This window comes from Cyclopterus lumpus, chromosome 3 (assembly GCF_009769545.1).
Source record: "Cyclopterus lumpus isolate fCycLum1 chromosome 3, fCycLum1.pri, whole genome shotgun sequence".
Lineage (NCBI taxonomy): Eukaryota > Metazoa > Chordata > Actinopteri > Perciformes > Cyclopteridae > Cyclopterus > Cyclopterus lumpus.
The window spans coordinates 7,656,453-7,682,940 of record NC_046968.1 but is presented as its reverse complement, the minus strand read 5'-3'; the positions used below and the strand labels follow the sequence as shown (position 1 = coordinate 7,682,940).

Below are 26,488 nucleotides of genomic sequence, written 5' to 3'. Positions count from 1 at the left end.
ATGTGTTATATGACCACATGGCACACTTTACATCACACATTTTATGAGCAGTCTGGAGATTCAGTACCATGGACAGCACTCTACTTCACTCTGTGAGAGTCCAGTTTTCCCTGATAATTCTCCTGGATCCACAAGGCTGAGATCACATGTCATAGTCGTACTCAAGAGGTCACAAGATGTTTAAGACTCAGCTCTGCTACACACATTTGAATTCATTGCTTTTTTTAATAAGTTTTGAAAATGTTTTCCAACGACAAAGTTTAGGGTTCAACTTTTAGACTTCTGACACTAGTGATGGGGAGGCGGATTGAAAGTAGACATTTATTTGAAGTGGTCACAAGCGAGATAGGCTGGAAACAACCCATATCCATCAAATCTGTTGCAATTTAGTTGTTTTTTTACTTTGCTGTATTGAACCCTTATTGCGTCCCGGTCCTTCTGCACAGTCCTTCAATCCGTAAGCCTCAAAATAACACGGTGAATTGAGGTAAAAAATTCGGGGGGAATTGTATGAAAACACAGGTGAGCAACTGACACTGTGTCCATAGTGATGGTGAAGAAGTGTCAAGATGAGTCCGAATGGGGCGACCTATTCCAGGATTAGTCTTATATAATATCACGTAAACAATATCACACAAACCAGCACTTATGCAAACACACACAAATCAGCAAGACTGCCAGCTACACACACAGAGGGACACCTACACACACACACACACACACATTACTTACCTGCGGATGAAGCCCCCGCTGATGGCCATCTGTTCACGTTCGTCCATCACTCGAGCACCCGGCTGGCTGTTCACCACTCCATCCTGGTTCGCTCCCCAGGCCTGGCCCCCGCCCTTAATCCTACCACACACACATTTCAGTCAGAGCCAGTTTAACTGCTGCGGTGTGCTTGTGTATATATATATATATATATATATATATATATATATATATGTGTGTGTGTGTGTGTGTTTTGCACTTGTTTGTGAACATTACCAAGACTAGTCGTGCATATGAGGTTTTGCATATGCATATCCATGTGAGTGCATGTTTTCTATCAATTCACAATATTCAAAACTCACATACTGTGTGTTTGGAATGTGTCATGTAATTGTCCAGCCAATTAGCCTGCTAGAAGCAGCCTGCCGGGTATGCTGCACCTACATACGTGTTTGCAATCTGTGAATAATTGATCTGACATGCAGATCCATCGAATACGAGCACAACAAGCCGTGTTCGAAAGGTTCTCCTGAGAAGGTAAAACCATCTCCCACCACGAGCACATACAGAAGAGCACAAACACAGAACACATAATGACCAGCCTCCGGCCGGAAGGGACACACGTGCAAAGTCGAGAGGACGTGCAAGGCGGAAGACATGGTACACAACGTTTAACACGAGGGCGGAGGGGGAAACACGCAAAGAAGGAGCAGGATCAGACACACGATGTATCTAGTGAAAGAAAGCCGAGCAGTTAGATCCCTTGTGGAAAACCATGTTTTCAGGAAAAAGAAATAACAATAAAAAACAGTGATTGAATGGTGATCATATTGCATGCATGACTAAGTAATACAGTCGTATTAGTGATGAGCCCTTCATTTCATCTGGATGTAGGATGATACACTGTATACAGTCAAATAGGCAAATCCAATTCTTAGCATTTGTTTTATTATGCTTGGAGCATCTGATGAGCGGAAATCAGCCCAAATCAAAAATCGGTATTTGGTCACTCATCAATGAAAGGCGAGCACTGTGCTGCTCACCAGGTGCTCCAGTTTATAACAACAAGCAAGAATTATTTTTCACATGCTATTTGACCCTGGCATATAAAGACGTGTATATGAGATGAAACACATGACCACAACCACAGGATCACATAACAAATGGTTTGTGAGAGGGAGGACCAAAGAGCTATAGAATAGACAAGATCTGAACCCAAAAACAATCACGTATGGAAGCAGGACCAAAAATGGACCAGGTGGAGGCAGCAAACTGCTAATATACCTTCATAACAGGAAGCAACAACAACATAATCAGGTGGTGACTATTAAACAAACACCAACTGCTACAAAATGACGGCTGTGATAAAGCAGATTAGTTGCATGTGCTAGTGTCAAGAATCCTGCTCAGCCCTGTTTTGGAGAGAAGAATCGTCTGTTGTTAAGATGTTTTCGCATGTCGCATCGCAAAACATCCTGCTGCAAACCCACCAAAAATAACCAACATATAGACATTTTGTTCTTGGTTTGTCAGCCCCTTGTGTTTTCTATAGCTCTGAGATAGACAACTGTATACAGTACGTGTATTGGTCCCAGAGTATAGTACGCTCAGACATGACTCAGTTGCCATAGTTTGGCTGTTGAGGAGGGCCAGAGATCAGATCACACAGGAATTGGGCAAAACGGGGGAATCCACCTTCATAACGAAGCTTTCACATTACAAATACATGATGTAAGAGCTTTAATATTTAAACGGTAGCCCCTGACGTTGAGTGTGCTCAAGTTCACCTCGCTCTTGTATGACAGTCCTTGGGGAAGACAGGCAGGGGCCAACTGAAGCATCCTATGGTTACAACTTGTAATTTGGGGGTCATTTGCCAAAGTTGGTGTGTAAAAGCTAAGTTAGACATTTTAGAATTTGTTTTACCGCCTGTGTTGGATTATTAAGTTACTGGACTGGTGATGAAATCACCTTCACATCGGTAAAGATGCCCTAACTGATGTTGAGGCTGGCTTGCAAAGGAACCAGTTCATGTGCTGATGGCCTACAGTCTGAACAATGTAGAAAATAGCATACAGTCAAGAATAAATTAATCAATCACCACATCTAAGAACTGGGACTCAAAAAATACTACACGCTGAAAGGGACAGTTGGATATTTTTGAGAAATATGCACATTTGCTTTCCTGCAGGGAGTAAAGAAGTCTGAGGTACGACCAGCAGACAGCTAGCTTAGTTTAGCACAACAGCTGGAAACCGGTGGAAACAGCTAGCCTGGCTCTCCTCAAAAGAAAAAAAAAGAGTCTATTTCTAAAGCTCACTAATTGACAGGTTATATCTTGTTTGTTTAATTAATACAACAATGTAAATGTTAACTGCAACAACGTGTTTGTTGACCATATTTAACAAACAAGACACACCGTGTTAATTAATGACATTAGTTATGCTGGTAGGATGGATTTTGTTAGCTTTGAACAAGTATGGCTAGCTACTTCCCCCTGTTTCCAGTTTTTGTGCTAAGCTACGCTACATACGTATAGCACAGCCTGCAGAGCAGTAGCAATCTTCTCATCTAACTTGGCAAGAAGGAGAATGAGAGTATTTATTTTAATGGACTGCAAGAGCCCCAGGTAATCAATTAATTAATTCATATAAAAACATGTAAAACACCAACAAAATTAGTTTTTTTTTTTTACAAATGGCAACAAAATGGATACAATTAAAATGAGTAATTCAGTGGAGAAGGCAACTAGTTGATTTATTCTTTGGTTAGACTTTGTGCACAGCATGACTGCATTATGCTGCTGGGCTTGGGTGGGGTTCAGAGGGGTGTGGTGGTGGTGGTGGTGGGTGCCGGGGCCCAGATCCCTGCTGATGCCGCTACCTGCTGGAAGAGAATCTCTAATCCAATGTGGAATGAAGGGCTTTTTTGGTTGATGACAAACAGCAAAAAAAAAAAACTTGGAACCTGTCGTGCAGATGTTTATGTTGTTCATGCATGCAAGCACACACACTCTCTCACATGACACACACTCTTAACACACACACACACGCATGCAGCACTGGTGCCTGTTCCGGGAGCGTGTTGTTGTTGTTGCTGTTGTGGTTGCTGTCGTGGCTATGGGCCCGACCGCTCACACCACAGGTCACCATGCTCTAACACACCAGAAGCAGACGGGCGGATAGAGAGGCAGGAAGGCAGGCACTGAAACACATGCAGTCAGGCGACACAGGCAGCACCTACTTGTTACAGGGACATGAACATAGACCACAGAACTGTCCTAGATTGTTCAAATTCTTTTCTGCATCCTTCATGTCCTTATTGATTTGGTCCATCCCCTCCTCGATGCGTTCCAGTTGTTCTGATTACCAACACATTGTCATTTTTTTGTTTTTCCAGCAAAAGAACGAAAGCACGTGAGAAGAGAAGAGAGGTGGAAGATGTTGCAGGGTGGGGTAGGGTGGGGGAGGGGTGGGGTAGTAGAGAGGGTGAACAGAGGAGAAGAGACAAAAAAAGACATTGACTGTGACAAGAGAGACATCAGACATCACCACCACCACCACCAGCACTGGACAGGCAGAAGCTCGGGGCTCCTGGCCGGTACCTACTTTTTAATACATGGGCATATCAGCCCACAGCATTGTCCTATATCTTTTATATCTTTCTCGGCCTCCTTCAGGTCTGCGTTCACCTTGTTCATGCCCTCTTCCATGCGATCAAGTTGCTCTGGTGAGGATAAAAGGCATGAGAGCAGTGAAATAAATTTGACTGGTTGGTTTTTCCAGGGTTGGCGCACTACGCTACGGTGCAAGAGAGGCAAAGAGTGGTTTTGACTTTGGTAGCAGACGGCAAAGCGGGCTATGGATGAATTTATTTCCTTGGAAATCTACAGGGGGTTCCGACAGCTTTTGTCTCCTACCTCCATCCAAAGTGACACACCGCTTCTCTAAGTAAGTATTTCGTCTGAGCGGCTGCGTCGTTAGCCTGCACGCCTCATGTGGTGCTGGATGTTGATTCTGAGTACTACTGCACGTCACTGGGAGGCCGTGGTAGGCGGGAGCGCGTAAAAGCAATTGAATAAATGAGCAGGCAAAATCGATTCAGGCACGCGAAGTGACCGATGCTTCCTCACTTAGATAGTCCGAGGGGCACAGAGCTATAAAAAGCTCTGATTCAAGGTTGAATTCTCTCTCTCTCTCTCTCTCCGACTGGTTAATGGTTGTAGGACAGGATACCAGTAATCTCCATCAGTGGAAAGGGGCCCTTTGTCTGCCAGGGGAAGAACAACTCCTCAGGTTGGATTAGTCACATTGTAGTGCAAGAGGACACAGATGGCCATAAAACACTGGCTCAAGATCTATTGGACTGAGTGCTGCTGATCCAGTGGGTTGGAGCGAAGCAGACTGTTACCGGGATTCAGTCACCACGTGTGATCGTAAACAACGACCTTGCTCGACCTCTGCGTCGGCTGTGCAGATCTCTGCCATCAGGGTCAATTTCATGATCATGAAAGCTGTAACAGCCACAGGAGGGATTGCCAGAATACAAGATGGCACCACTCGACCTGGGAAGGTTTCGCAATCTGTTTCATTTATTTCACTCTCTCTCTATGAGCCCGAGCTGTTTACACAGAGCGCTAAATAAATGGAGCGAAATCTTAGACAGTTCTTAAAAGCTGAGGCGAGAGGATCAGGAGGAGGGATTAAGATGAATTTTTCTTGCTAACTGGACTGGATGGTAGAACTGGACGGGTCAGTAGTAGACGACAACTAAATGGCCTCCAGCGGTAATCCCATGGCAGTGTGAGTGAGGGATTGAGTAGAGAAGGAACGAACGTGAGCGAGAGAGAGTCATTGTTTATCTCCTTAGCTTCGGACAGCCGGGCCAACCTGGCTTCTCTCAAGCCGTCTGAGGATTATCGTGTGAGAGCCCCCCCCTTCCCTCCTCTCCCATAGTCAGACAGAGGTTTAACCAATGAGGGCGCACAACTCATTGGCGCAAAGGCCCCGAGCGTTCAGTCCCAGGTGAAATGTTCCATCTGGGGACTCTCTGACCCAGCAGCATGTCAAATCATCATTACATTTCCAGTTTTTATGTCTGACGAATGCGATATTCCAAGAATTGAATGATCTGGTCGCCTTGAACGTGGGCGAAAGCTGATGATGACAGTGGTGAGAAGAATGGAAAAAAAAAACTGTTTTAAATTCTTGGTTTTCTCAACTGCACCGACAAAACGTTAGAATTTGTTAGCGCTTTGTTAGCACTTTGATTCGCGCCTCTGACGAGCTTCTTCTCTATGCAACAGCTGCTCGAGGAGCATTGTAGAGTTTTGAGTCGTGTGCCACGCCACGGTGACGGACACTGCATGATTTCACAGAAACAAAGTTGAAATAATTAGAACTGGTGGCCATGACGCACACCTACCAGATTGTTACATTATTCAGGAGAGTAGTGTTTAATAAAAAACTTCAAATGGGAATCCCCTCCCCCACCCCCCACACGTAAAATATCCGGAGCAGCAGGTTTAATGCAACATAGTCTCACAGCTGTTTGTGTAATAGTCACAAAGCAATCTGTTGTTTTTTGTATAATCGGACGCGCTTGTCCGGTGTCTACTTTTTGGTGTTGCTCGGGACGACGCAACATTACAAAATGAAAGTTTAGGTTTAGGCAACAAAACCACTTTGTTAGGTTTAGGAAAGACACCATCATTGACTTTTAAATAACTACGTACAGGTAGAATTTAGTACAGGTTATGTTAGGCCTTAAAATAACTAGGTTATTGGGTTAAGGCAACGGTACCTACGAACAGTAGGTTAACGCACCAAAACCACGTAGTTAGGTTTCGGAAAACATTACGAACGTTAGGTTTAGGCAACAAAACCACAACAACGTGTTGGGACACGCGTTGCCGAACACCAGTCTGGTGGTTGAAAGTCCTGTGTTAATTGGACCCAAACCACCTCCTTATAAATGCCACCACCACTATAAATGCTCTTTCTCAATGTTTAATACTAAGTCACTAGCTCTGACTGTTGCATAGTCACATGGATGCGTTTGATTTGTGAGTCCACCACTTTTACAACCTGCAGGAGATTTAACCCCACCGATGGTTAGTGCTCCGAGCTGCAATCCATCAGCCCTGTAATACAGGTCAACATGCATGTAATAGCCGAGCAGGGAGGGACTCATTAGCTGCACCTTTACCACGGGTAATACATCACTGCAAGAAATGAAAAATGTCCACGGTATGACCTGCGTGTGTAAAGGGCAGAGGGATTAGTTGCACGCCAGTTTACGGCTCAACAAGACAGTATTAATGGCCACGCACATGGGTGGCTATTACTTATGAGCTTTGTTTTTCTTTCATGGCGATATTAGAGGGAATTCTTAGTTTGGCGGCCATTGTAAACGGGAGGGAGGGTCGGGGGGGGGCAGGAGAGACAGAGTGAAAGAAGACAAGAAAAGAGCTTCATCATTACTGTAACCAATGTGATCTCCAGGGAAAAGGAGCCGGAGAGGAAAGAACGTGTAGAGGTCAGGAGAGAAAAGCCAAAGGGAATGAGAGTCGAGGCTGCTGAGAAAGCAGAGAAGGATCGTGGGACAGAGAAAAAAAAGAAGAGGAAGACGGGAAACGGAGAGAGAGAGAGAGAGAGAGAGAGAAAAGATGGGGATATCGGGTTAAGAGGACATTTGCCGAGAGGCAGAGGTAATTTAAATCTGTGAATTGATTGCTGTCCTGCACTAACAGCAGCGAGCCGTGCGCCGACGCAGCCGCGACTCTGGAGGGAAGAAGACAGGAGGGAGGGAGGAAGAGAGGGAGGAGAAACAGGCTATCTGTTCTTTTGACAGGCCAATTAGGCTGCTCGTTCACGCATGGAGCGAAGCACAAGCCAATAGTGGAATGTTTATGGTGGGTGGTGGGGGGGGGCACCCGAGAACGAGGGCCCACACTCACCACGGGGCCACAGAAGGAGCCCATAAGATTGCACCCTATTTTATTTTTTATTTGACTGATTTAAAACCCAAAAAAGGAAGATATGTCTAAAAAAGATTTCATATCATGGAATATGTATCTGGTGTTCCTACAGTGTCTATCTGACCTTGCGTTTGCTTTGCGGTTTCAGGGGACCTGGTAGTCTTTTATGTATTTAAAGAGATGTTATAATTAATTTAGTTGGACATAGTTGAGTCAGTTATATAAGCTGTAGAATGCATTTTGAATTAGCGCCGGCTGGCATTGTTTCTCTCAGGGACAGTTGGTTCCACTGTGCGACAGTCTACGAGGGCTGAAGTACTGCACGAGTGGAAAATAAAACAAAAGATCTGATGCACAAGTTGTTTTGATAAGTAAAAAAGCTGGTTATGTAACAGAAGCTCCAAAACCGCTAATTTTAAAGTAAAGGATAAGGCGGTAGTGCTGCTGATGTTATTCATACTGTAGTTGACAGTGCAGATGCTGTTTTTGTTGTTGTTGTTGCTAGTTTTACACAGTACCAGTGGATATTGATAAACACACACACATGTGGCATGCATTCCCGTTGATGCCGGATCAATTACGGTGTGGACTATTGTCGCTCGTGGCAGTGAAGGCCAGTCACACCGTGCTGAGCGTGCTGAACCCGATGTGGGTGTTTAATGAGCGACTTCAGCTGCCACAGCGTTATACTGATATCATATGTGAGAAATATCCTTAACTCACGAGGTGTGTGTATTTTGCGTATTTTGCGTTTATATACATAAACACAGCAAAATCACGAGTTACTATAAGCGAATGTGAAAGTGATATTAGAAATGGAAGAATATATATATTCTCTTAGTCCCGACAGAGTTCTTGTAGGAATATTATAGTAACGTTACACAAGTGTTGGCACATTTTTAGCAACTTCTATACTGTGGTCATGAACAATACTGGTGATATTATTACTTTTATTACACAAACTAAATGTAGTATTGCGCTCCCAAATACAATCCTGCATTCCTCATCATGCAAATTCGTTAGCGTCCTTTGTTAGAGCCCAACATCACCGGAGTGACTTCTAAACTGGACTTTGTGTAACCGTTCTTCACTGGCTGAGTTCCCGTATTGGCGGAGTGCTCCTTTAATTCCGAAAGCAACAGTGTGTAGGATTTGGTTGCATCTGGCAGGAAAGCATGTAGCCAAGCGTGTAGAAAATGGGAAAAGCGGCCCAATCTAGAGCCGCTGTTTGGTTTGTCCGTTCTGGGCTGCCGTAGAAACACGGCAGACTCTGTAGATCAGCTCTAAGTAGATCAAAACCAATTATTCTAAGCTAATGAAACCACAACGATTCTTATTTCCAGTTGATTATACACTAAGGAAAACATACTTATTACTATTGTATTCCATCTCTGCCAATAGATCCCCTGAAATGCTTCACACTGGCCCTTTAATGGTGGCTCAAGCCATAATTTGGGTAGAACTGGAGAAGATGTGGAGGAATACGAGAAAGATAGTTTGTTTGACTTTACCGGTCTAACTGATCATTGTTTCCCTTCAGAGGAAAGAGAATGGTAAAGTATAGCTGAAGTTTAAAGCGGTTTATATCCGCTTTCTAATAATAAAAAGCATTTAGATAATAACGATAAAACATAATGAGTGAGATGAACTCAATATACATGTATATGCATTTGCAATACAGGAAGAATAAAAGCGCAGCACTGTAATAGGGAGGCGAAGCAGAAGGCTGGCTCAACAGTCCCATCCAGTATAATCATCAGACTGCAGCGGAGGTTACTTTTAATAATATATCCTTTTTTGATCCCCGTGGGGAAAATCTTCTCTGCATTTGACCCATCCTTAGTTGGGCAGTGGAGCCCGGGGAGCAACTGGGGGCTCAGTGTCTTGCTCAAGGACACTTCGACATGCTAACTAACGGGGAGAGCGGGAGTCGAACCGGGCACCTTGTGGTTACGGGACAACCACTCTCCTCACTGAACTACAGCCGACCCCTTTAAAGGCTGAAGCTCACAACGAAATAAACTGCCCTTCTACTTTTGTAATTAAAGAACCATAAAGGTCCTCTGTACGTTTGACTGGGACTACTACTGCGTTATACTGGACGTACTGGTGATGGCGACTCGCCCATTATACAGCATAGAGAGAATCGGTAGTAGAGCAGACGTCAAGTTCAGACAGATGTGAGAGAGACAGTGTTCAGTGATCTCTCTCCCTCTCAACTTACCTCCCTGCTCATCCAACATGACCAGAGTCCTGATGCCGGCATCTTTACTCTGACAGACAGACAGGAAGGGAGAGAAGAAGAGAAGTTGGGGAAAAAAGAGAGAGAAGAAGAGAAGTTGGGAAACGAGGAATACAATGTGACAGAGCAGTGAAGGTTAACAGAGCAGAGCTATCAGGAAACCAGAGGTGGATCAGATTACAGTCTGAAATCACTGTTCTGGAGCGTGGAAATGGAGACAGCTTGATTTTAAAGGGGCATTTTGGGGAAATGTCAAAAGTCACTCAGACAATGAGAGTGGTAACAATAATCTCAGCAAATACAATTATTTTCCATAATCTCAAACTACTCCTTTCTAAATTGAAACAGCCATCAGTAAAAAAAAAAAAAAAAGAATTTGATTAATTACATTTGACCCAAGAATGGATCCGAATCATGGGAATGAATCACTCCAGAGGAAATAAACACGGCTCATCATTAGTATTACGTCTTTTAAGCTAGAGGATGGACACATGCAGTACAGTATTCTCCTTTTTGTGCACTAAAGTAACCAATGAGGAGCCTTGGTCCATGGGAGGTGCAAAGCAAGAATATTTGCTGACTTACACAACAGGACAAAAGCCTCGAGAGAAAATCTCAAAAAAGCCACGAATATATATTCATGTGTGAATCCTTGCACAGTTTTTTTTTTCCCCCGCCCGTCATAAACCCGTCCACCAAATGGCGCGTGCTATATTTGTCATGTTCACTGGGCTGGTACCAGACATTTGTTGACAGAGCTCCAGTAATGTAACATCCTGATTTGGCGCACAAAGTGGGCGCCCGCTCAAACACACAGGCGTGCACGTGCAAAACACGAACGCTCGCGCAGACACGCACAGTTATTCCTCCGTGCACGCGCGGGCCTGGCCGTCGTCGCATAACACCACCCTTCAGTGAGCACACAATAACCGCGTTAACCGTCGCACATCCGACAAAACAACAGTTTCGTGCTCCCCGTGAGCCCGAGGCTTCCTCTGGCAGACATTAAAAACCAAAGGCCGTTCGGTTCACGCATCAGCTATTTTGGATCAAAGTGCGCTCTGACCTTCTTGGAGCAGTGATAGACGGAGACCAGCGCCAGAGGCCAGTCAGACGTGCCACTGATATTAGTACCAATCGAACCCACTGCGGCAGAAGTCTGCCAGCGGCCGTGGATCTGGATCGGTGTGAGAGCTAATGGGATCGTCCTGAAACATCCAATTAGCAGCAGAGGAGCGGTGTGTTCACATGAGCTTTGTGAACTAATAAATGATCATTACAAATAATCCTCAGCGAACAGAAACCTCTGCAGAGCTAATGTTTGCAGATACACGTTTTTAAAGCCCGTTGAAGAACTGCTTGTTTACCCCGCCAGGAATCATGGGAAACCACAAGACATGCGAGGTCCTGAACTACAGGACAGGATATCGGAACACGCCAACTGGCGTAGTCGGGTAAGATGACATCACATATTTCTGTATGGCTCATTTGACACACACACACACGCACACACACACACACACACACACACACACACACAGGTCGTTGAGTCTCAGAGTCTCCGGTTAGGACCTTTTTTTGCAGTTTTTCCCAAAATAGTTTTCTGCCCAGGAAACCGGTGTTTTCAAGAGATTAATAGAGATTAATATTTTTAAACCAATGTCTCTTTCTTTCTTCTTCACTTCCGCCCTACAGTCTATGTTGTCTCGAAGGTGACGTGATTTAAAGGTGTTTCTAAAAGATTTACGGTGCTGTCCGTATCGGTTACAATCCTTAAAGTAAACATTATCAGTGTCACTTTCCCCGCCATAAAAGACATAAATCTAATTGTAATCATTGAGGGAAAGAAAAACGTCGAACAAAGAGCAATATAAAGAAAGAGGGCAACTGGTCCGTTGACATTAAGACAGAGTCCTGGTATTGATCTTTTCATTGAGATGTCTCCTGGAATCTATTCTAATTCAGTCACTGTGGAGACGAGCGCTTCTGCCCTGCTATTGGTCAGACAACCACCTGAGGCGATATCCGATAAACACAAATCCAATGAAGCTTTACATGATGGAAATAAATGAATCATTTGATGGGTTGGTTGAACCGTTTTGAACACCGCAGTTTTGCAATTTCTTTCATTAGAATGTCCAAGATTGACTGTCGATAGAAATCTTTTATAAAGCATTTGAGAGTGAATAACACAGTCTTGGTACACATATTTTAAACACGGGTAAACATGTATGTAGATCACACCTTTTAGATTCAGTCGTTTGCATTTAAACGTAATGGGAATTTGCTTAATTTGCTTTAATTATCTGAAGATGTAAAAAATAAAAATCCTTTCTTTCCGATAGTCAGATGAGAATATCGACACCACTCTCTTATCCATCCAGTAGATATATAGCTACAGCTGATTAGCTTAGCTTAGCATCATTTAAACATCGTGCCCGGCTTACAATCCACCTACAAGCACCAAGAAAGTGCACTTATTGACACATTTGTTTAATCCATAAATAACCAAAGCCTTGTCGTCACAGTGAGATTACTGTCAGGCAACCAGCAGAGACTTTGGAACCAAAAACTGCTGCTTGTAGTCTCTCCCTTATTTTCGGTCTTTGCGCTATGCTATGCTAAGATGAAAGCGGTATCGATCTTCTCGTCTAATTTTTAGCAAGAAACCAAATGAGCCTAAAATGTCAAAATATTGCTCTGAAGCCTCGGGGGATCTTTTCTCCTCAGAGAATCCCATTCAAACCATTTGGTGAACATCATCACTCTACAACAAAGTATCCATCATGAAGCATCCTCTAGTCTTTAAATTACAAAACCTCACCACATAAAAGCTAAAAAAACACGGCCAGTGGGATTCCATTTTCAATACAAAAACCCACAATATATTATTATACTTTTTATAAATAGAAACACAAGGTTTTTAAGACTCAAAGGGGGAATTAAATGACTTGTGATTTTCTTTCTCATCGAAGCAACAGTGCAGTGATATAACAGCCCTGATGAATGTAATATCATATCCTTCTTGTGTAATGCATTCTCTGTCTTCAGGCCTGACGCTGCCCGTCAAATCAGATCTCCCGTTTCTCTGCCCCACAGAGGCGTTGCGTTTGCACTTGATGTCCTTCACAGGCTCCTCTCTCTAACTCTGTTTATCTTTCTCATCACTTTCCTCATCTCATCCCTCGTCCCTCTGTCTCATTTTCTCTTTTTCATTTCCACCTCGCCTCGGATCATTCAGACCCACCGAGTGGATTCTCGTTTCTGTCCCCTGCCCGGTGGGAAGATAACCATTTTCTTCAATATCTCTGGATCTTTCTTGATAAAAACAATGTATTGCACGACCAAGTTCATTCATCAGACTACATTTTGCGTGATACATTTAAGATATCGAACATTTGATTCATGCTGCTTGTATGACATAATTGTGTTGCTGTCTTCAATGTTAATCAGTTACATTTCACTGAAAATGGTAGGTTGGTATGTCGTGTCTGATCAGCTCAAGAGGCAACGAGGCTAAGTAGACATACGGGGAAATGAGATGAAAATTAGATAGCCTGGTAACAGCATCTGGCTCCTACCAGCACCTCCACAAGTTGTCATTAGAGCAAACAAGGTTTAACATGGTAATTAGAGCTGCTGGTAGGTGGATTGCTGGACAGAGGCTAGCTGTATGGCCCCGTTTCCAGTCTTTGGGCTAAGCTAAGCTAGCTATCTGCAAAATAAAGGTCACGCTGCACACTGGTCTGGAGAATGAATTACGGGTCACACATTTGCACGAGACAAGGACACATGACATCACTCCCTGTGAGTGTTTCTACGGTCTGACGTCTAACTGACATTGTTATACAGACTTTATGTTTGTGGACATTTCAGTGATAAAAAAACAGCAAAGAATGTCCTCAAAGTCCCAGCGAATTAAGATCGTCTTTAGCTTCTGTACTGCTACGTTTTTTCCAGTGAAACTTCACTACAGAATACAGTTACAAGAGGGATTTAAATCAAATCCTTTGTATTTGCAACCAAAACATTGTGTGGGTTCAGAATATAGCTCAAATACTATTTATTTTAAACCTGTGTTGTATGTTGCATTAACTGCAAGAGCGACATTGTCAGTATCACTATCACGGCTCTAAACCACAAACTAAAACAAAGAATGTCATATTTTTGACGCCATGGTTGTTTATTTGTATTCCATACAAACTGATTTCACCAAGTCGCTCTCTACTGTACGGTCATGCATTTTCAAATGAGAACCCATTACGATTCAGGTTCTGCATGGATTGTACAATTACATTTCAGGCATTAGGCCGAGCTCAACCGGAGTACAAAAGTAGAATGAGCTTGAGTTTCAGGATCATGGTGATTAGAAGAAACAAAGAGTAAAGAGAGGAAGCGTCAGAGCTGCAGTGCAGTATAGTGTAGGTGTGATCCTGTGAGGAGGATCATGCGAGAGAAAAGTTGGAGAAGAGTAAAGGAAAGAAGCCTTAAAGAAGGAAAGGTTGGGTTTATTCTACAAAGTCAGTTCACCCATATTTTACTTTCCCTTGTTGGGTTTTTGTGGCCAAAACATAATTATTTTTAGGAATGAATGTCGAATTATCCTTTTGTAAATACAAAAACCCAGATACAGTTTAAAAACATCTACCGTATTGTATAAAGAGGCCTGTTGAGCCTCATCCATAATCCATGCTGCCTTATTGCCACATTGCAATCTATATTGAGCCTCATCTCTCTGGAGGGATGCTAAGCGAGGGGGATAAAGAGCATGCTGTCAGCGAGAAGCCAAAACATGACACAGTCGCTTTTTGTCTCCGCTATTTCCCCACTAACAAACCGCCGCACATTTTCAAATCGGAGTCTAACGGTCGAAAACGACCAAATGGCATTCCCTTGGCATTATCTTCAAAAGGGCAAATATTCAGGCACAGCCAAGTGAAAAGGCCGGTCTGCCGAGCGGGCCACCGTTTGGGTCGGCCCCAGGTCTCCCTCTGTCCCTTTGTCTCATTAGGACACGCCGACTGGTCCAGGGGTTGGAGCACGGCTGTGTCCCCGAAGCCGGCAGCAGGAACTAGAGGCCGCTCACAAGCTCGTGGTAATCTAATGTCGGTAGAAAACAGCTTAATCTGCTCGGAAAAAAAACGTATCCCAAATACGAATGCAAACGATATGAAAGAGTTCCTGTCTTCCTCTACGTAGACAAACACGTGAGCCTGTAGGAGAGCGTCACATGCAGCGAGGTCCTGCTTTGTGAAACGGGCCGTACAAGCCACTGTTGCACCATGCAGGATTTGGTCCTTGTAATAAATATTGACTTTTCCAGGTCTATATACTGTAGCTGGGTTACAGGACAGTGGTTTCTGAGCTTATTTTAGTGTTGCCCATTTGCTCATCAAATTCATAGTGAAAGGTTTTCTAAAGCTACAACAGTACTGCCCCTACATTATATCATTTTACAGTATTTGTTTTAATAGATCAGAATGTTTCAAAAGGTTTGTCAGCAGTGCCAATTCCATCTAGATAGTTGTATCTAACTGGTAATGGTTTCCTCTGCTGAGTCAAGATGGTATTTAACCTTTCAAATCAATAGTGTTGAGAATGAAGCTGCAGACTCATTTACCGAGTGGCACAAGAACTGATCCCTTAGCTGACTCTCCTAGTGGATCCTCGGTTCCTTATGGACTTCACCTACAACCTACCTCCAGCATAAAGATCGAGTGAAGCTGAGGGGCAAAGTTAAACTCTCTGTATAACCTATGGAGCTGCATCTGTATGACTTAGCATGAGGCAGGGGGCTGATACGGACGATAAACCGTTGTTTGTGCAGTCACACGAGTGGCCAACTCACCTCCTCAACCAGAGACAGCATGCGCCGAGTGCTCTCCAGAGACTGCAGGGATGGAAAGAGAGAGAGGGCACATGATTAGCTGAGAGTCCCCGAGAGAGCGAATACAGGACATACAGCACGTCACCGGCAACATGAATCAGAAGGTTCGTCTCAAGCAATATTTAAAGGTGTAAAACACGTGAGAGGTGAGCAAGAAAAGACAGAGTATTGAAAAGTGTAGACAGACGAATGTCCTCAGCCACATAATTAGGCTTGATTATTCCGCTCCCTTTCTCTCCTCTGATCCCAGGATTAATTATCTGATTTCTACCTTTTGTTTGCCAACTTCCCGCCCTCTTCATGACCCCCTTTCGAGTCTCTTCTGTTTCTTAAACCAAACACCATTTCATTTCATTCCTAATCCTCATTTGGCTCTTTCCCCTGCGTTATCTCCATCCATCCTACCATCCCCGACTTCCTTATTTCTCCCTTCCCCTCCCGTCACATCCACGGAGCCTCTTGGCCTTGCATTATCTCCTCATGAATGTTTAATAAGGCCATTGGAGCTGCTCCATTATTCTGCAGCACAGAATTATCTGCTCTTCCCGAGCCCCTCTCGACTCATTAAAAAGGGCAAAGTTCTTCCATTCTTAAAAAAAAGAGCATAGTCTTAATGAAAGAGACTTTGAGAACAAATTGCTAAAACAAGGGAGGGTCAAATTACAGTAGCTGTGTCTGTCAGTCTGCAGGGTTTGGAGAGACATTCGTGTCGTTAAGAGGATGAGAACATGCTACACATATTAATAATCAAATCCAGGGCAATTTAAAGAGTGTATATGACAATCAATATCTGAGGAAGTTAGACTTAAAACTAGCAACCACTTAAGCAGATGAAACAGGGTCACATGTGCAAAACATTTTGTATGTATTATCTTTGTTGTTAATATTAGAGCAGATGTTTGTGTGTGTCACACAGAAGTACACAAGTGTGTGTTGTGTGTTCCACTGTACCTCATCGGCTATCTGGTCTGCGCGTGTCTGCAGATCTGCCAGCTCATTGCGCATGTCTGATTCGTCGGCCATGATGACTGTTGAACTTTGACCTCAAACAAGAACGACTGGAAGGAAGAAAGAGAGATGGAGAGAGAGAGAGAGAGGGGGGGGAGGGGGGGTTAGTACAGCAATGCCACAACAAAATAAAGCAGTATGACAAGTGTTGCCTAGTGCAGCATGTGACCCGGAGTGTGAAAAGGATTAGCTGCGAGGCGTTCAGCCCTGCAGTGAAACAATGCTGTGCTGGTGGGCGTTTGTTGCCTCTGGGGACCAGAGGGACATGAAACACAATCCAGGGAGTCCAGCTTGAGCAGCAGATCTGTGAATTTTAGAGGCCGAGCTCTGATGCTTCAGTATAGAGTCAGACGGTCTGCCTGTGATGAGCTGTGAGAGACTGGTTCAGATTTCAAACAAAAGAATGAACGCTTATAGTTATCTTTTCTGTCCTCATCTCCCACCTCGAAGGTTGGACATGCTGTCCCATAACAGCAAGCTTGAAGGTTCAATCACTCCATTTAGCAGCCATTGTCAAAGTGTCCTTCAGCAAAAGAGTGAAGAGCTTTTCACACCAGACCTGAACTCCTGTTAACACTCGACGAAAGCAGCGCTCCACACTAACAGCAGCTCCTTTGTGGGAGGCAGGGAGGACGACTCGACGCAGGTTCTCTGTGTTCCTTTTAAAGGTTCTGGACAAAGTGAGAGCTTTCCAATACCGCCAACGGTCAACAGCACATGAAAACAAATACACACATCAACACAGGAAACGAAGCAAATGTTTATTTATTTTTTTAGATACAAAAAGGGCACAAAGTGTTGCCGACTGAGCCAAAGCAAAGGGACGGAATTCTTACCTCGTAAGCACAGGTGATGCATAATTTACTGTTTAAAACACTTTGGGTAAATAGACTCTGCTTTTGTGTACAGCCCGCAGTCGCACACGCACACGCACACACACACGCAACCAACCCCCCCCCCCCCCCGAAATGAACACACCGTCCTTTGGAGAAAGATTGCCGCCACACCCCTGAGTTCACCTTGCTGACCCAGAGTTTCCTCCTCTGGATCCATCGGTGAAGGGAGATGAGCGAGGGATGAGCTCTATCACTGTTGGGGGACAAAGTGTCAGGACAGAGACGACGGTCTATTTTTGTTCCTCCGACACGCTGCCAGACAGTATTTCATGAAGCCACACGCAGCGGAGCTGGAGGAACGGTACATGAAAAATGGATGCCGCTGTAATTCTGCAGGCTGACAGAGCGACATGCTACTGCTGGTCGGGACCAAGGAGACAGAGGGAACTCTATGTTCCCTTCACTCCTTCTCTACCTCCCTCCGCCGCCGCTTCTCTGAACAATTACGCCCTTAATGATGCTAATAATCCGATCAGACCTCATTTGTACATCTAATGTGTTCTTGTTTCCATCGCACAAATCATAATTTTAGGTCTAATGTGGCTTGATATGAATTTAACCACCCGGTGGCTTTTTAGCTTGAGGATCAATAAAGCTAAATGTAATCTAATCTACTGCGATACACAGTGCAGCAACGGGACCAGGGAAATTCCCTTCAAGTTGTTATGGTACTGTTCCAGTATAGTTTGGATTGACATTTTTCACCTTCCGATGAAACTTCCTGGTAAAATAGCAAAAGAACTGCTGTGATTTCTGTGGATGTACCACCTTAAAAGTTAGCCTTCTGCTGGAGCCCCGAGGGCCCCATCAATCAGTCGCTGACACGAGGTCTCTGAGGTGAATAGACACAAGGTCAGTTTGAGCCACAGCTGGATGTTTAATAAAAGTATCTCCTTGTTCTGCCGCGCCTTTTGTCTGTCTGTCTCTGCCTCCATATCGGCGGAGTCGGCAGGACGGTTAATAATTGAACATGTGCCGGGAAGAGAGATGGAGGAGGAAAAAAACACCAGCCTTCCAAAGTGCTTCTCTCCTTCTTTTGTGCTCTCTCTCTCTCTCTCCCTCTCCATGTGTGTGTGTGTGTGTGTGTGTGTGTGTGTGTGTGTGTGTGTGGGGGGGGGGGGGGGGGGGGGGGGGGGGGTCTGTGTGTCTGCTATGCCACTTTAAAATATTTATGTTGACATTTTACATTTTATCCATTGGGCTGACGCTGTAACCCAGAGCTCCTTACAATGGGTGCAACAACAGAATAAGCTCCCGTTCGTAGATCGGCTACTTTAGAGGGGGAATCATGCCGAGGAGGCGAGGCCTTTCCATGTCCACCATGTTGTAAGCGGGACAAGAAACAGTTGCTCTGTTGATTTTAACAGCCAAACCTTTTTTAAGTTGAAAGAGATCCAAGAAAAGATTAGCGAAACTTCAACTTCGATGGCCAAACTGAACAGAACCAAATGCTGTGGCATCTCTCGCTCAGCCACTGAACATCCAGACATCGCGCTCACGCCACATTTATCCTCCCAGCGTCACAACGTTCTGCCGCGTTATCGATTCATTATCTCTTTGCACTTGAGTGGCTTCCTGTCAACACGCACACAGCACAGCTTCTCGATTCCTCGGATATTGACCAGTTTTTGTCACCGCGTGTGTGTCGCTCACCTCCATCTATCGCCGGTAGGATGAAAAATCAAACTCGTCGTTTAGCAAATTCATATTCGTCCGTATTCTCCATTCTTTTACCGTACACAAGTCATTTGGTGCGATTAACTGTGTATCCGCTTGTAAGCTGAGCATAAGAGTGGTGTTCCCCCACCACTTGTCCCTGATTGGATAATCACTGGCCAGATGTGACATCTGATCTCACCCATCGATTTGTGTGCATATAATCGCTGCATCTCTTGGTTTCCCCCTCATACACTCCCTCCAACTTCGTCATGTTTCCTGTAACGCTCTCGCTCTGAGTTTTAAAAGGTGCCAGATTCGTTAAGTCGGAGTAGAGGGATTGCCTCCACGTGGCAACAGCTAGTGGGGCAAACTGTGCAAACAAGTTAAAGGTGAGACTCAAATTTGTTTTACTATCAACAGATCAGATCCAACACGTATGTTGATGCATAGCACAGATTACCAAAATGGGTACCAAATTTCATGTCAATAACAAAAATCAAAACGTGATCCTCTGGGAACCACGGACATCTGCATTACATTTTCTTGTCAACCCATGCAACAGCTGTCGAGTTGGAGTCACGCGATCGCCAACATCGGTACGAGTCATCCTCTGGGGACCATGACTGTTATTATTTCATGGCGAATCCAGTTGTTGTTCAAATATTTACGTTGTGTGGACCATCGGGGTGGTCAAATGACCCCCCAACGTCCTGTGCACAGTAATTTTTGCACACAGCATACAACCATTTTGAAGTGAGCTACATTAGCAAAAACCCAATGGTGTGCTCACGCTGGCTCAGCTAGCTAAGAGACCAAACACTGCAGCCCCACTTTCTGAGGGAACTAAGGATTTTTACTTTTAACGTCTCTTCATTTTGATCCATAATCCTCCCGCTGTTCATTCATCACACTCTGGAAGTCACTTCCTCTTTAACATGCTCAACCTGCTCAGTTGACACACACACACACACACACACACACACACACACACACACACACACACGCGCGTGCTACAGTCGACGCTGACGTAACACGACATCCGGTCATACCCATCCCCCAACCACGATGGCTGTCACTCTCCTTGATTGACGGCTGCCGAAAGGCCCCGAACGTCCGGGCTCAGCCTGTGGAGAGATTAAAGTCAGCGGGGGAAAGAGGATTTGCTCTGTGCACTGTTCTCCCTCCTCTCTCACACCCTCTCTCTCTCTCTCTCTCTCTCTCTCTCTCTCTCTCTCTAGCTACTTCTCTTCTCTCATGCTTCCTTTGTTTCACCTGATGCTCTCCGCCCCCTTTCTGTCCTTGAACGTATACAGGGTATGTCCGGTAACCGGAATGAGAGGGCAGATATCACGTAAGAGTTTAGGTAAAAATCCAAAACAACCTGTATACTCAACGGCCAGTCTTTCTTTTGTGGGCAAAATCCACAAGCTCACAGGAAGCGGTTGCGGTTTCCTGAAAAGGAAGTGAGCGCCATGAGACTCTTACCACCTACAGAAACTAATTCATTCACTCGGTCAGCCGGGTTAAGGACAAAAACGTTATAACAACTGTCAGGGGACGTCGAGAGGTTACGGAGCAAAAAAACAAACAGACGGGCGATAACACGCCTCCTCTCTAGAAATAAGAAAACAGATTCAAGCACGATGGGAGAACTCTGACTAAAGTGGAAATTAAAAGGGCACCAATGAATTATTGATCAAAATATTAATAGCAGTAATCCTAAAAGCTGTGAAAGGAAGACGCGGAGGCAGGAGGTTCGGAAAGAGTCAGGACATGACCTCGATGAGCAAAACAGGAACTCAGCAGGCCCGTGCATTTGTTCTGCCGAAAAAGAATAGGCACATTGTTATTGTTGTGTTTCACGAGGACCGAATCCTCATTGCACAGTGAATAAAACGTCCAGCAGACAACATGCGGACCCCTCCGTCGTCGCCATTTTGTAAAAAAAAAATTCCTGGGTTGGTTTCCATCTCGCCTCTTCTCCGTTTGCCTCCCGCTTTGTCCGCCTCCTCCGCCATCGCACCGTCTCCACTTCCTGCAAAGCCATTTCCCGGCATGGGAACTCAGTGAGTTAGTGTGTCATGGACGTTCGAAAGTAGTAGCAAGGACTGAGCGGCGTACAGTTTTGGCACAGAGCTCCAGAAGGATTAGCACCGTCATACGCTGACATGATTACCGCGCAGAGCGCGATCACCGAGGAATACAGCGACAAGCTATTTCGGGGGAACAAAGAAAAAATCCCGTCAAAGCATGTCAAAATGTAAAAGACTGCACTCTGAAAAACACCAAACACCCAGCTGAAGACTTGTACGGGGAAAATGTCCGTGATGAAGGAAGTCTGTTGGGAAGATGGTGTTTTTACTAAAAAGGAGAAAGGGCCTTTTTATTTATTTATTTCATAGTAGAGGCTAAAGGTTTCCTCTTGTAAAAAGTCAGGATAAGGTAACCAATGACCCTGTAACCATCTCCTATACCGTTTTGGAGGAGCTCATCTTCAAAGGTGATATATCTTGATGGGGGGAAATGAGTTGCATTTAAACCCAACCTGATTGAGCCATCTCTGGCACTTGGGCGGAGCGCGTAACTACGCAGGATCAATTCAGGAGAGCTGCAGGATGAAAAGAAAAGAAAAAGAAGAAAAGAAAAAACGATGAAGTCACGCTTGTTAAGCGACCGTCGCCGTAGCGGACAGACAGGCCGTTGGGATGAACTGCCTCGACTCTGCACCGATCAATCAATTCGGTCGAAGGCCTAACAGGACCCGGGGACGCTCTCTGGCTGCACGGACACTCGCAGTCAGGGGAAACCAGGTCAGCTTGTCGGTTGTATTTGTTCTCACGGGTTTACAGAAGCCACTAACCTAAATCTGGGGAGATTTTTCAGCATAGCTTGTGCACTCGTCTCTCTCTCCCTGTCATGCTTTTGCTTTTTTTTTGCGGATTAGTTGGAGAGGCGGCGTGCAAATGTGCCGGTGGGAACAGCGTGACTGGAAATTAGCAGAGCTATTTCTGCACCGCTCCTTTTCTTCGTATAATTGTGAGCAACGCTGGTTGTGTGTGTGTGTGTGTGTGTGCGTGTGTGAGTATACAGCAATTGTATGGCACAAGAGTGAGCTCACCCCACCCCCCACCACCCCCAGGGCGAGTCAGTGGCAGCGATTTAACCCCTCGAAGAAACATGCATGAAGGAGCAGGGAGGTTTTCAACACAGTTACATGTCTCTGCTCTTACTCTTGCACATCTCTTACCTCAGCAGTGTTGTGCAACAACAAAAACGATGGGATTAATGGTCTCGAATAAATACAGGACGTGATTATCTTCAAGGAGCATTTCACATCCGCCTCTCTTCTGTCCGTTTAAACGCAAAGCGAATTAGACAGCAAACCAGCTACATACAGCACATACAGCACACGCAGAGTGTGTGTCTGTGTGTCAGTGTGTTTTAGTACACGCCTGCACATGGACGTGCACATGCAGGCAGTTCATTTGCACGTGTGTGTATACATGTTCTCTTGTTTTTTGTTTTGTTTTCTCTCCCATCCGGCTCTCCGTTATTGTTGCAGCAGTCGGTCTCAGTGTGCGCCAGCCAGATCCCATTATATCATTTCACAGGGTTTTCCAATGTAATGCATCTAATATTACAACTGTGAGTGACCACCCGGGGTCCCCACCTGGTTCAACAGAAGTAATTCACTTTAGAAAAAACCAAGTGACTCCAAAACAAATGGCCGTGTTATTTGTCGCTTGCTGCTATTCTATTACTGAAATAAAACATCTATTGCCAAAAATATATATTAATTCAGTCATATATTTTACCTCCATCACAAGCAGACAAAACATTTTCATTTCAGTGCAGTTTTTCACGGTCACGCACGCACACCACACACTCTACATCCATGTCGGACTGTAAGCAGTAAACACATATGCCAAGACGTGACCGGGCCAGAGAGCATGATGGGAGCCTGAGGTCTAAGCTATTCAGACAGAACACCCACCACTTTGTGCCTGACTGCTAATGTACAATACATGTAACAGCCACACACACATGCAAATGGACCGTGCACAAAGATGCTTTACCAGTCTAATTCTATTATTAGAATGAAAATCAAACGGTGAGGGTAAAAAGAAAATGCAGTTCCTTCAGTCTGACTGATCAAGGTCCCGGAAAGCTTAAAGAACAATTCTGGATGCTTAAAGAAACCTCAATTTCACCACGTTTTTTATAATCACATTTAACTTCAAAACCAGACAGTGAAATGATAACGTCAAGATAAGGGTCTGAAATGTTTGTAGTCTAGATGCAATCAGTGTATTTAAAACAACTTCAAATAGTCTAATCTGCAGAAAGGCTCTCATCTCTAAACTATTGTTGTTGCAAGAGCAGCCTTCTATGTATTCAGGGTGGATTCAACATGATATTTTTCATGAAAAGATCTGAGACGTTCATGTGAACACAATGTACTTCAGGCCACGGCTATGAGTAATATCATAATTCCAGTTCATTCCATTCAGTAAACAAAGCTAAAAGCAGGTTTCATCCACCTTCAGACCCAACATGGTCAGAGAGCAGCTTCATAATGGGGCCTCGTGATTTCCATCCAGGCTGAATGTGAATGGAACGAGGTAGAAAGGCTCACTTCATGCTGATCTTCATGCCCACAGCAACGCCTGTCGTGCCAATATGGCATCGCCGAATTAAAAACCTTCCCTACGGAGAGACAGGAAGGGGGGAAATCTCTACTGTGGAAAATCACAGAGGATAAACGCCTGCGTATGTTATTTCGTTGCTGTATTACAGTGAAATGCCACCAAAACGGACTCCTTGGATGTTAATATCCCCCCAAATCTGCATAATCTCAGACCCTGAAGGGCTAAAAAAAAAAAAAAAACGTCCTTTAACACTGAAACGTCTGAGCAAAGAGGTACAACCTGGCGGCAAGTGTAGCATTCATGATGCTGATGACAGTTTTCTCCACCTGAAGCGGGATCACGAGACACAAATGACAAATGTCTCCCGGCATTCAGCCGTTACTCAGCTGAGCAGGGATGATGGAGCAAATTGCATTTCTTATATAATCCAAAAGGAGGACAGACAGACAGAAAGCTACGGGACAGGCAGATTAACCAGAGAAATGGACGGACAGGAAAGAGAGGTGGAGCGCTCCCTTTAGACAGGACACATCATAAACCACTTGGTTAAAACACGGTTCTAGGACCGGCTTTGAACTGAGTCTGAAGGGACCGTGGCGGTAGACCGGCCAGCGTCTGGGGCCACCCGCAGGCGTCTCCTTCGAACGTTGCAATCCGTCAAGGTGTAATAAATTAGGCCGAATGATGTGCAGGCACGGGAACATGGTGGTGTGGGACATACAGGAGATTCAAAGCAATCATCCTGTGGCCTGCAGGGATAATCACTGCAAAGCCCCACTGTCCCATTCACTGAGGATAAAACCCACTGGATTAATCTGCAGGCCTACAGAATACACAGAGAGAGAGAGAGAGAGAGAGCGAGAGCGAGAGAGAGCGAGAGAGCGAGAGAGAGAGAGCGAGAGACCTCACAACACTTACATAACACATGGATGGACCACTCTCTTCTACTTTACCTCGCTCGTACACACTTTCCCCTTCCCTTACACATTCACAGCCTCTCTCTCCACTTTTTGCTCCCACTAAGAAAAGCTACAGTGCGCGTGTAATGCACACACACACACACACATACACACACACACACACACAAACGCACGCACACACACACACGCACACTCTCTCTCTCTCCACCACCCCCGCCTTCCCACCGTTTCCTCCTCTCTCCTGCATTCGAATGGACACCTGTCAACATGCTGCTCTTTACATCTTTACATGCTGTTCATTTGTACACTCACACATACCTAGTGCTGACAGGCGCATATATACACGTATAACGTGTGTGTATATGTATATATATATATATATATATATATATATATATATATATATATATATGTTTGAAAAATATCTAGGTACATGTGACATACAGGATGAATGTAAAAAGATCTAAAAAAAATACAGACAACATGGTTGTGTACATGAGGCCGCAGCGACACACAAAACACTGAGCACATGAATGACTGTGACCGATCTTTTCATGAGACAAACTCTTTGTTCTTTTGGATATTTGATTGATTTTGAATAATAATTTCTGCAAAGAAGAATTCTGAAATCCACCACTTGTTCTACCCTCTTACTCCTTCAGAATAAGAGCCCTGGTGTTTATTTCACAACATGAATAGCCCTTTCCTCCCCCCCCCCCCCCCCCCCCCCCCCCTCCTCGTATTCCATTGTGGATATTATGGCCACTGTTGGGGATAAATAAAAGGGACTCTCTTAATTTATTATTGCTTTTCATTTGTTTTTCAAAATATCTTTTTTCCTCCTGAAGACTGCTCTGCGTTTGAGCACTAAATAGATGAACTGTTAAAAATACAAAGAGGGTTGAGGAGCAGAGGGATCAGGTTGCTGCAGATCTGCCACGTCATCCCAATCAAAAAGTGCGGGCATGCATATCACAATTTTTTTTAATATCTGAATTGTCGCTGATGGAGTATCGGGATCAGAACACAGAGTCTGTCTCTGTTTCCGTGAAGGGAAAGAGGAATTGGTCAGCGCAACATAACTGCATCAACAGCGCATACACAGAATCAGCCTAAGAGGCGTGCGGACCATCAGGCAGAGGCCTGATGGTCCGCACGCCTCTTAGGTGGCCCGTGGAGCTTTTCCTCTAAATAAACAATAAACGGCAAAACGCATTGTGTGTATCCTTGAGCTTGTAAAACCATTACTCCGCACATTGCCAGAGAGAAGATAAAGTTTTGCACATCACAAAAAACAACAACAAAAATAGTCTCAAGTCTTGGCTATGAAGTCCCAAATCATACATTCTGTGTTTCAAGTCAATATAAACTGTCCCCTCACGCTCGTGTAACATGATGGAAAAACTGGGACTTGATTCACCTGCACACTTTTTTTTTTTAAATCTTCATGCTTGGTCAAGGATACCGAGCCATTCCAAGTCGCCTAAAGTCATGTGACTCAAGTCCACACCTCTGTAGGTAGCACAAAGTTTACCTC

The 26,488-nt window shown here is 44.6% G+C and overlaps 1 protein-coding gene across 1 annotated transcript in view; it reads right to left on the bottom strand.

Moving 5' to 3' along the window:
- Positions 1–26,488, bottom strand: part of LOC117725942 (synaptosomal-associated protein 25-A-like) — a 31,304-nt gene that overhangs the window by 1,348 nt on the left and 3,468 nt on the right. The window contains exons 2-6 of the mRNA XM_034525849.1: positions 16,771–16,877; positions 15,781–15,822; positions 9,915–9,963; positions 3,955–4,072; positions 733–852 (exon numbers count right to left, since the gene is read on the bottom strand). Of these exons, the coding sequence (XP_034381740.1) occupies positions 733–852; positions 3,955–4,072; positions 9,915–9,963; positions 15,781–15,822; positions 16,771–16,842 (401 nt within the window). The 5' untranslated portion in view covers positions 16,843–16,877. The remainder of the gene's footprint in view (positions 1–732; positions 853–3,954; positions 4,073–9,914; positions 9,964–15,780; positions 15,823–16,770; positions 16,878–26,488) is intronic.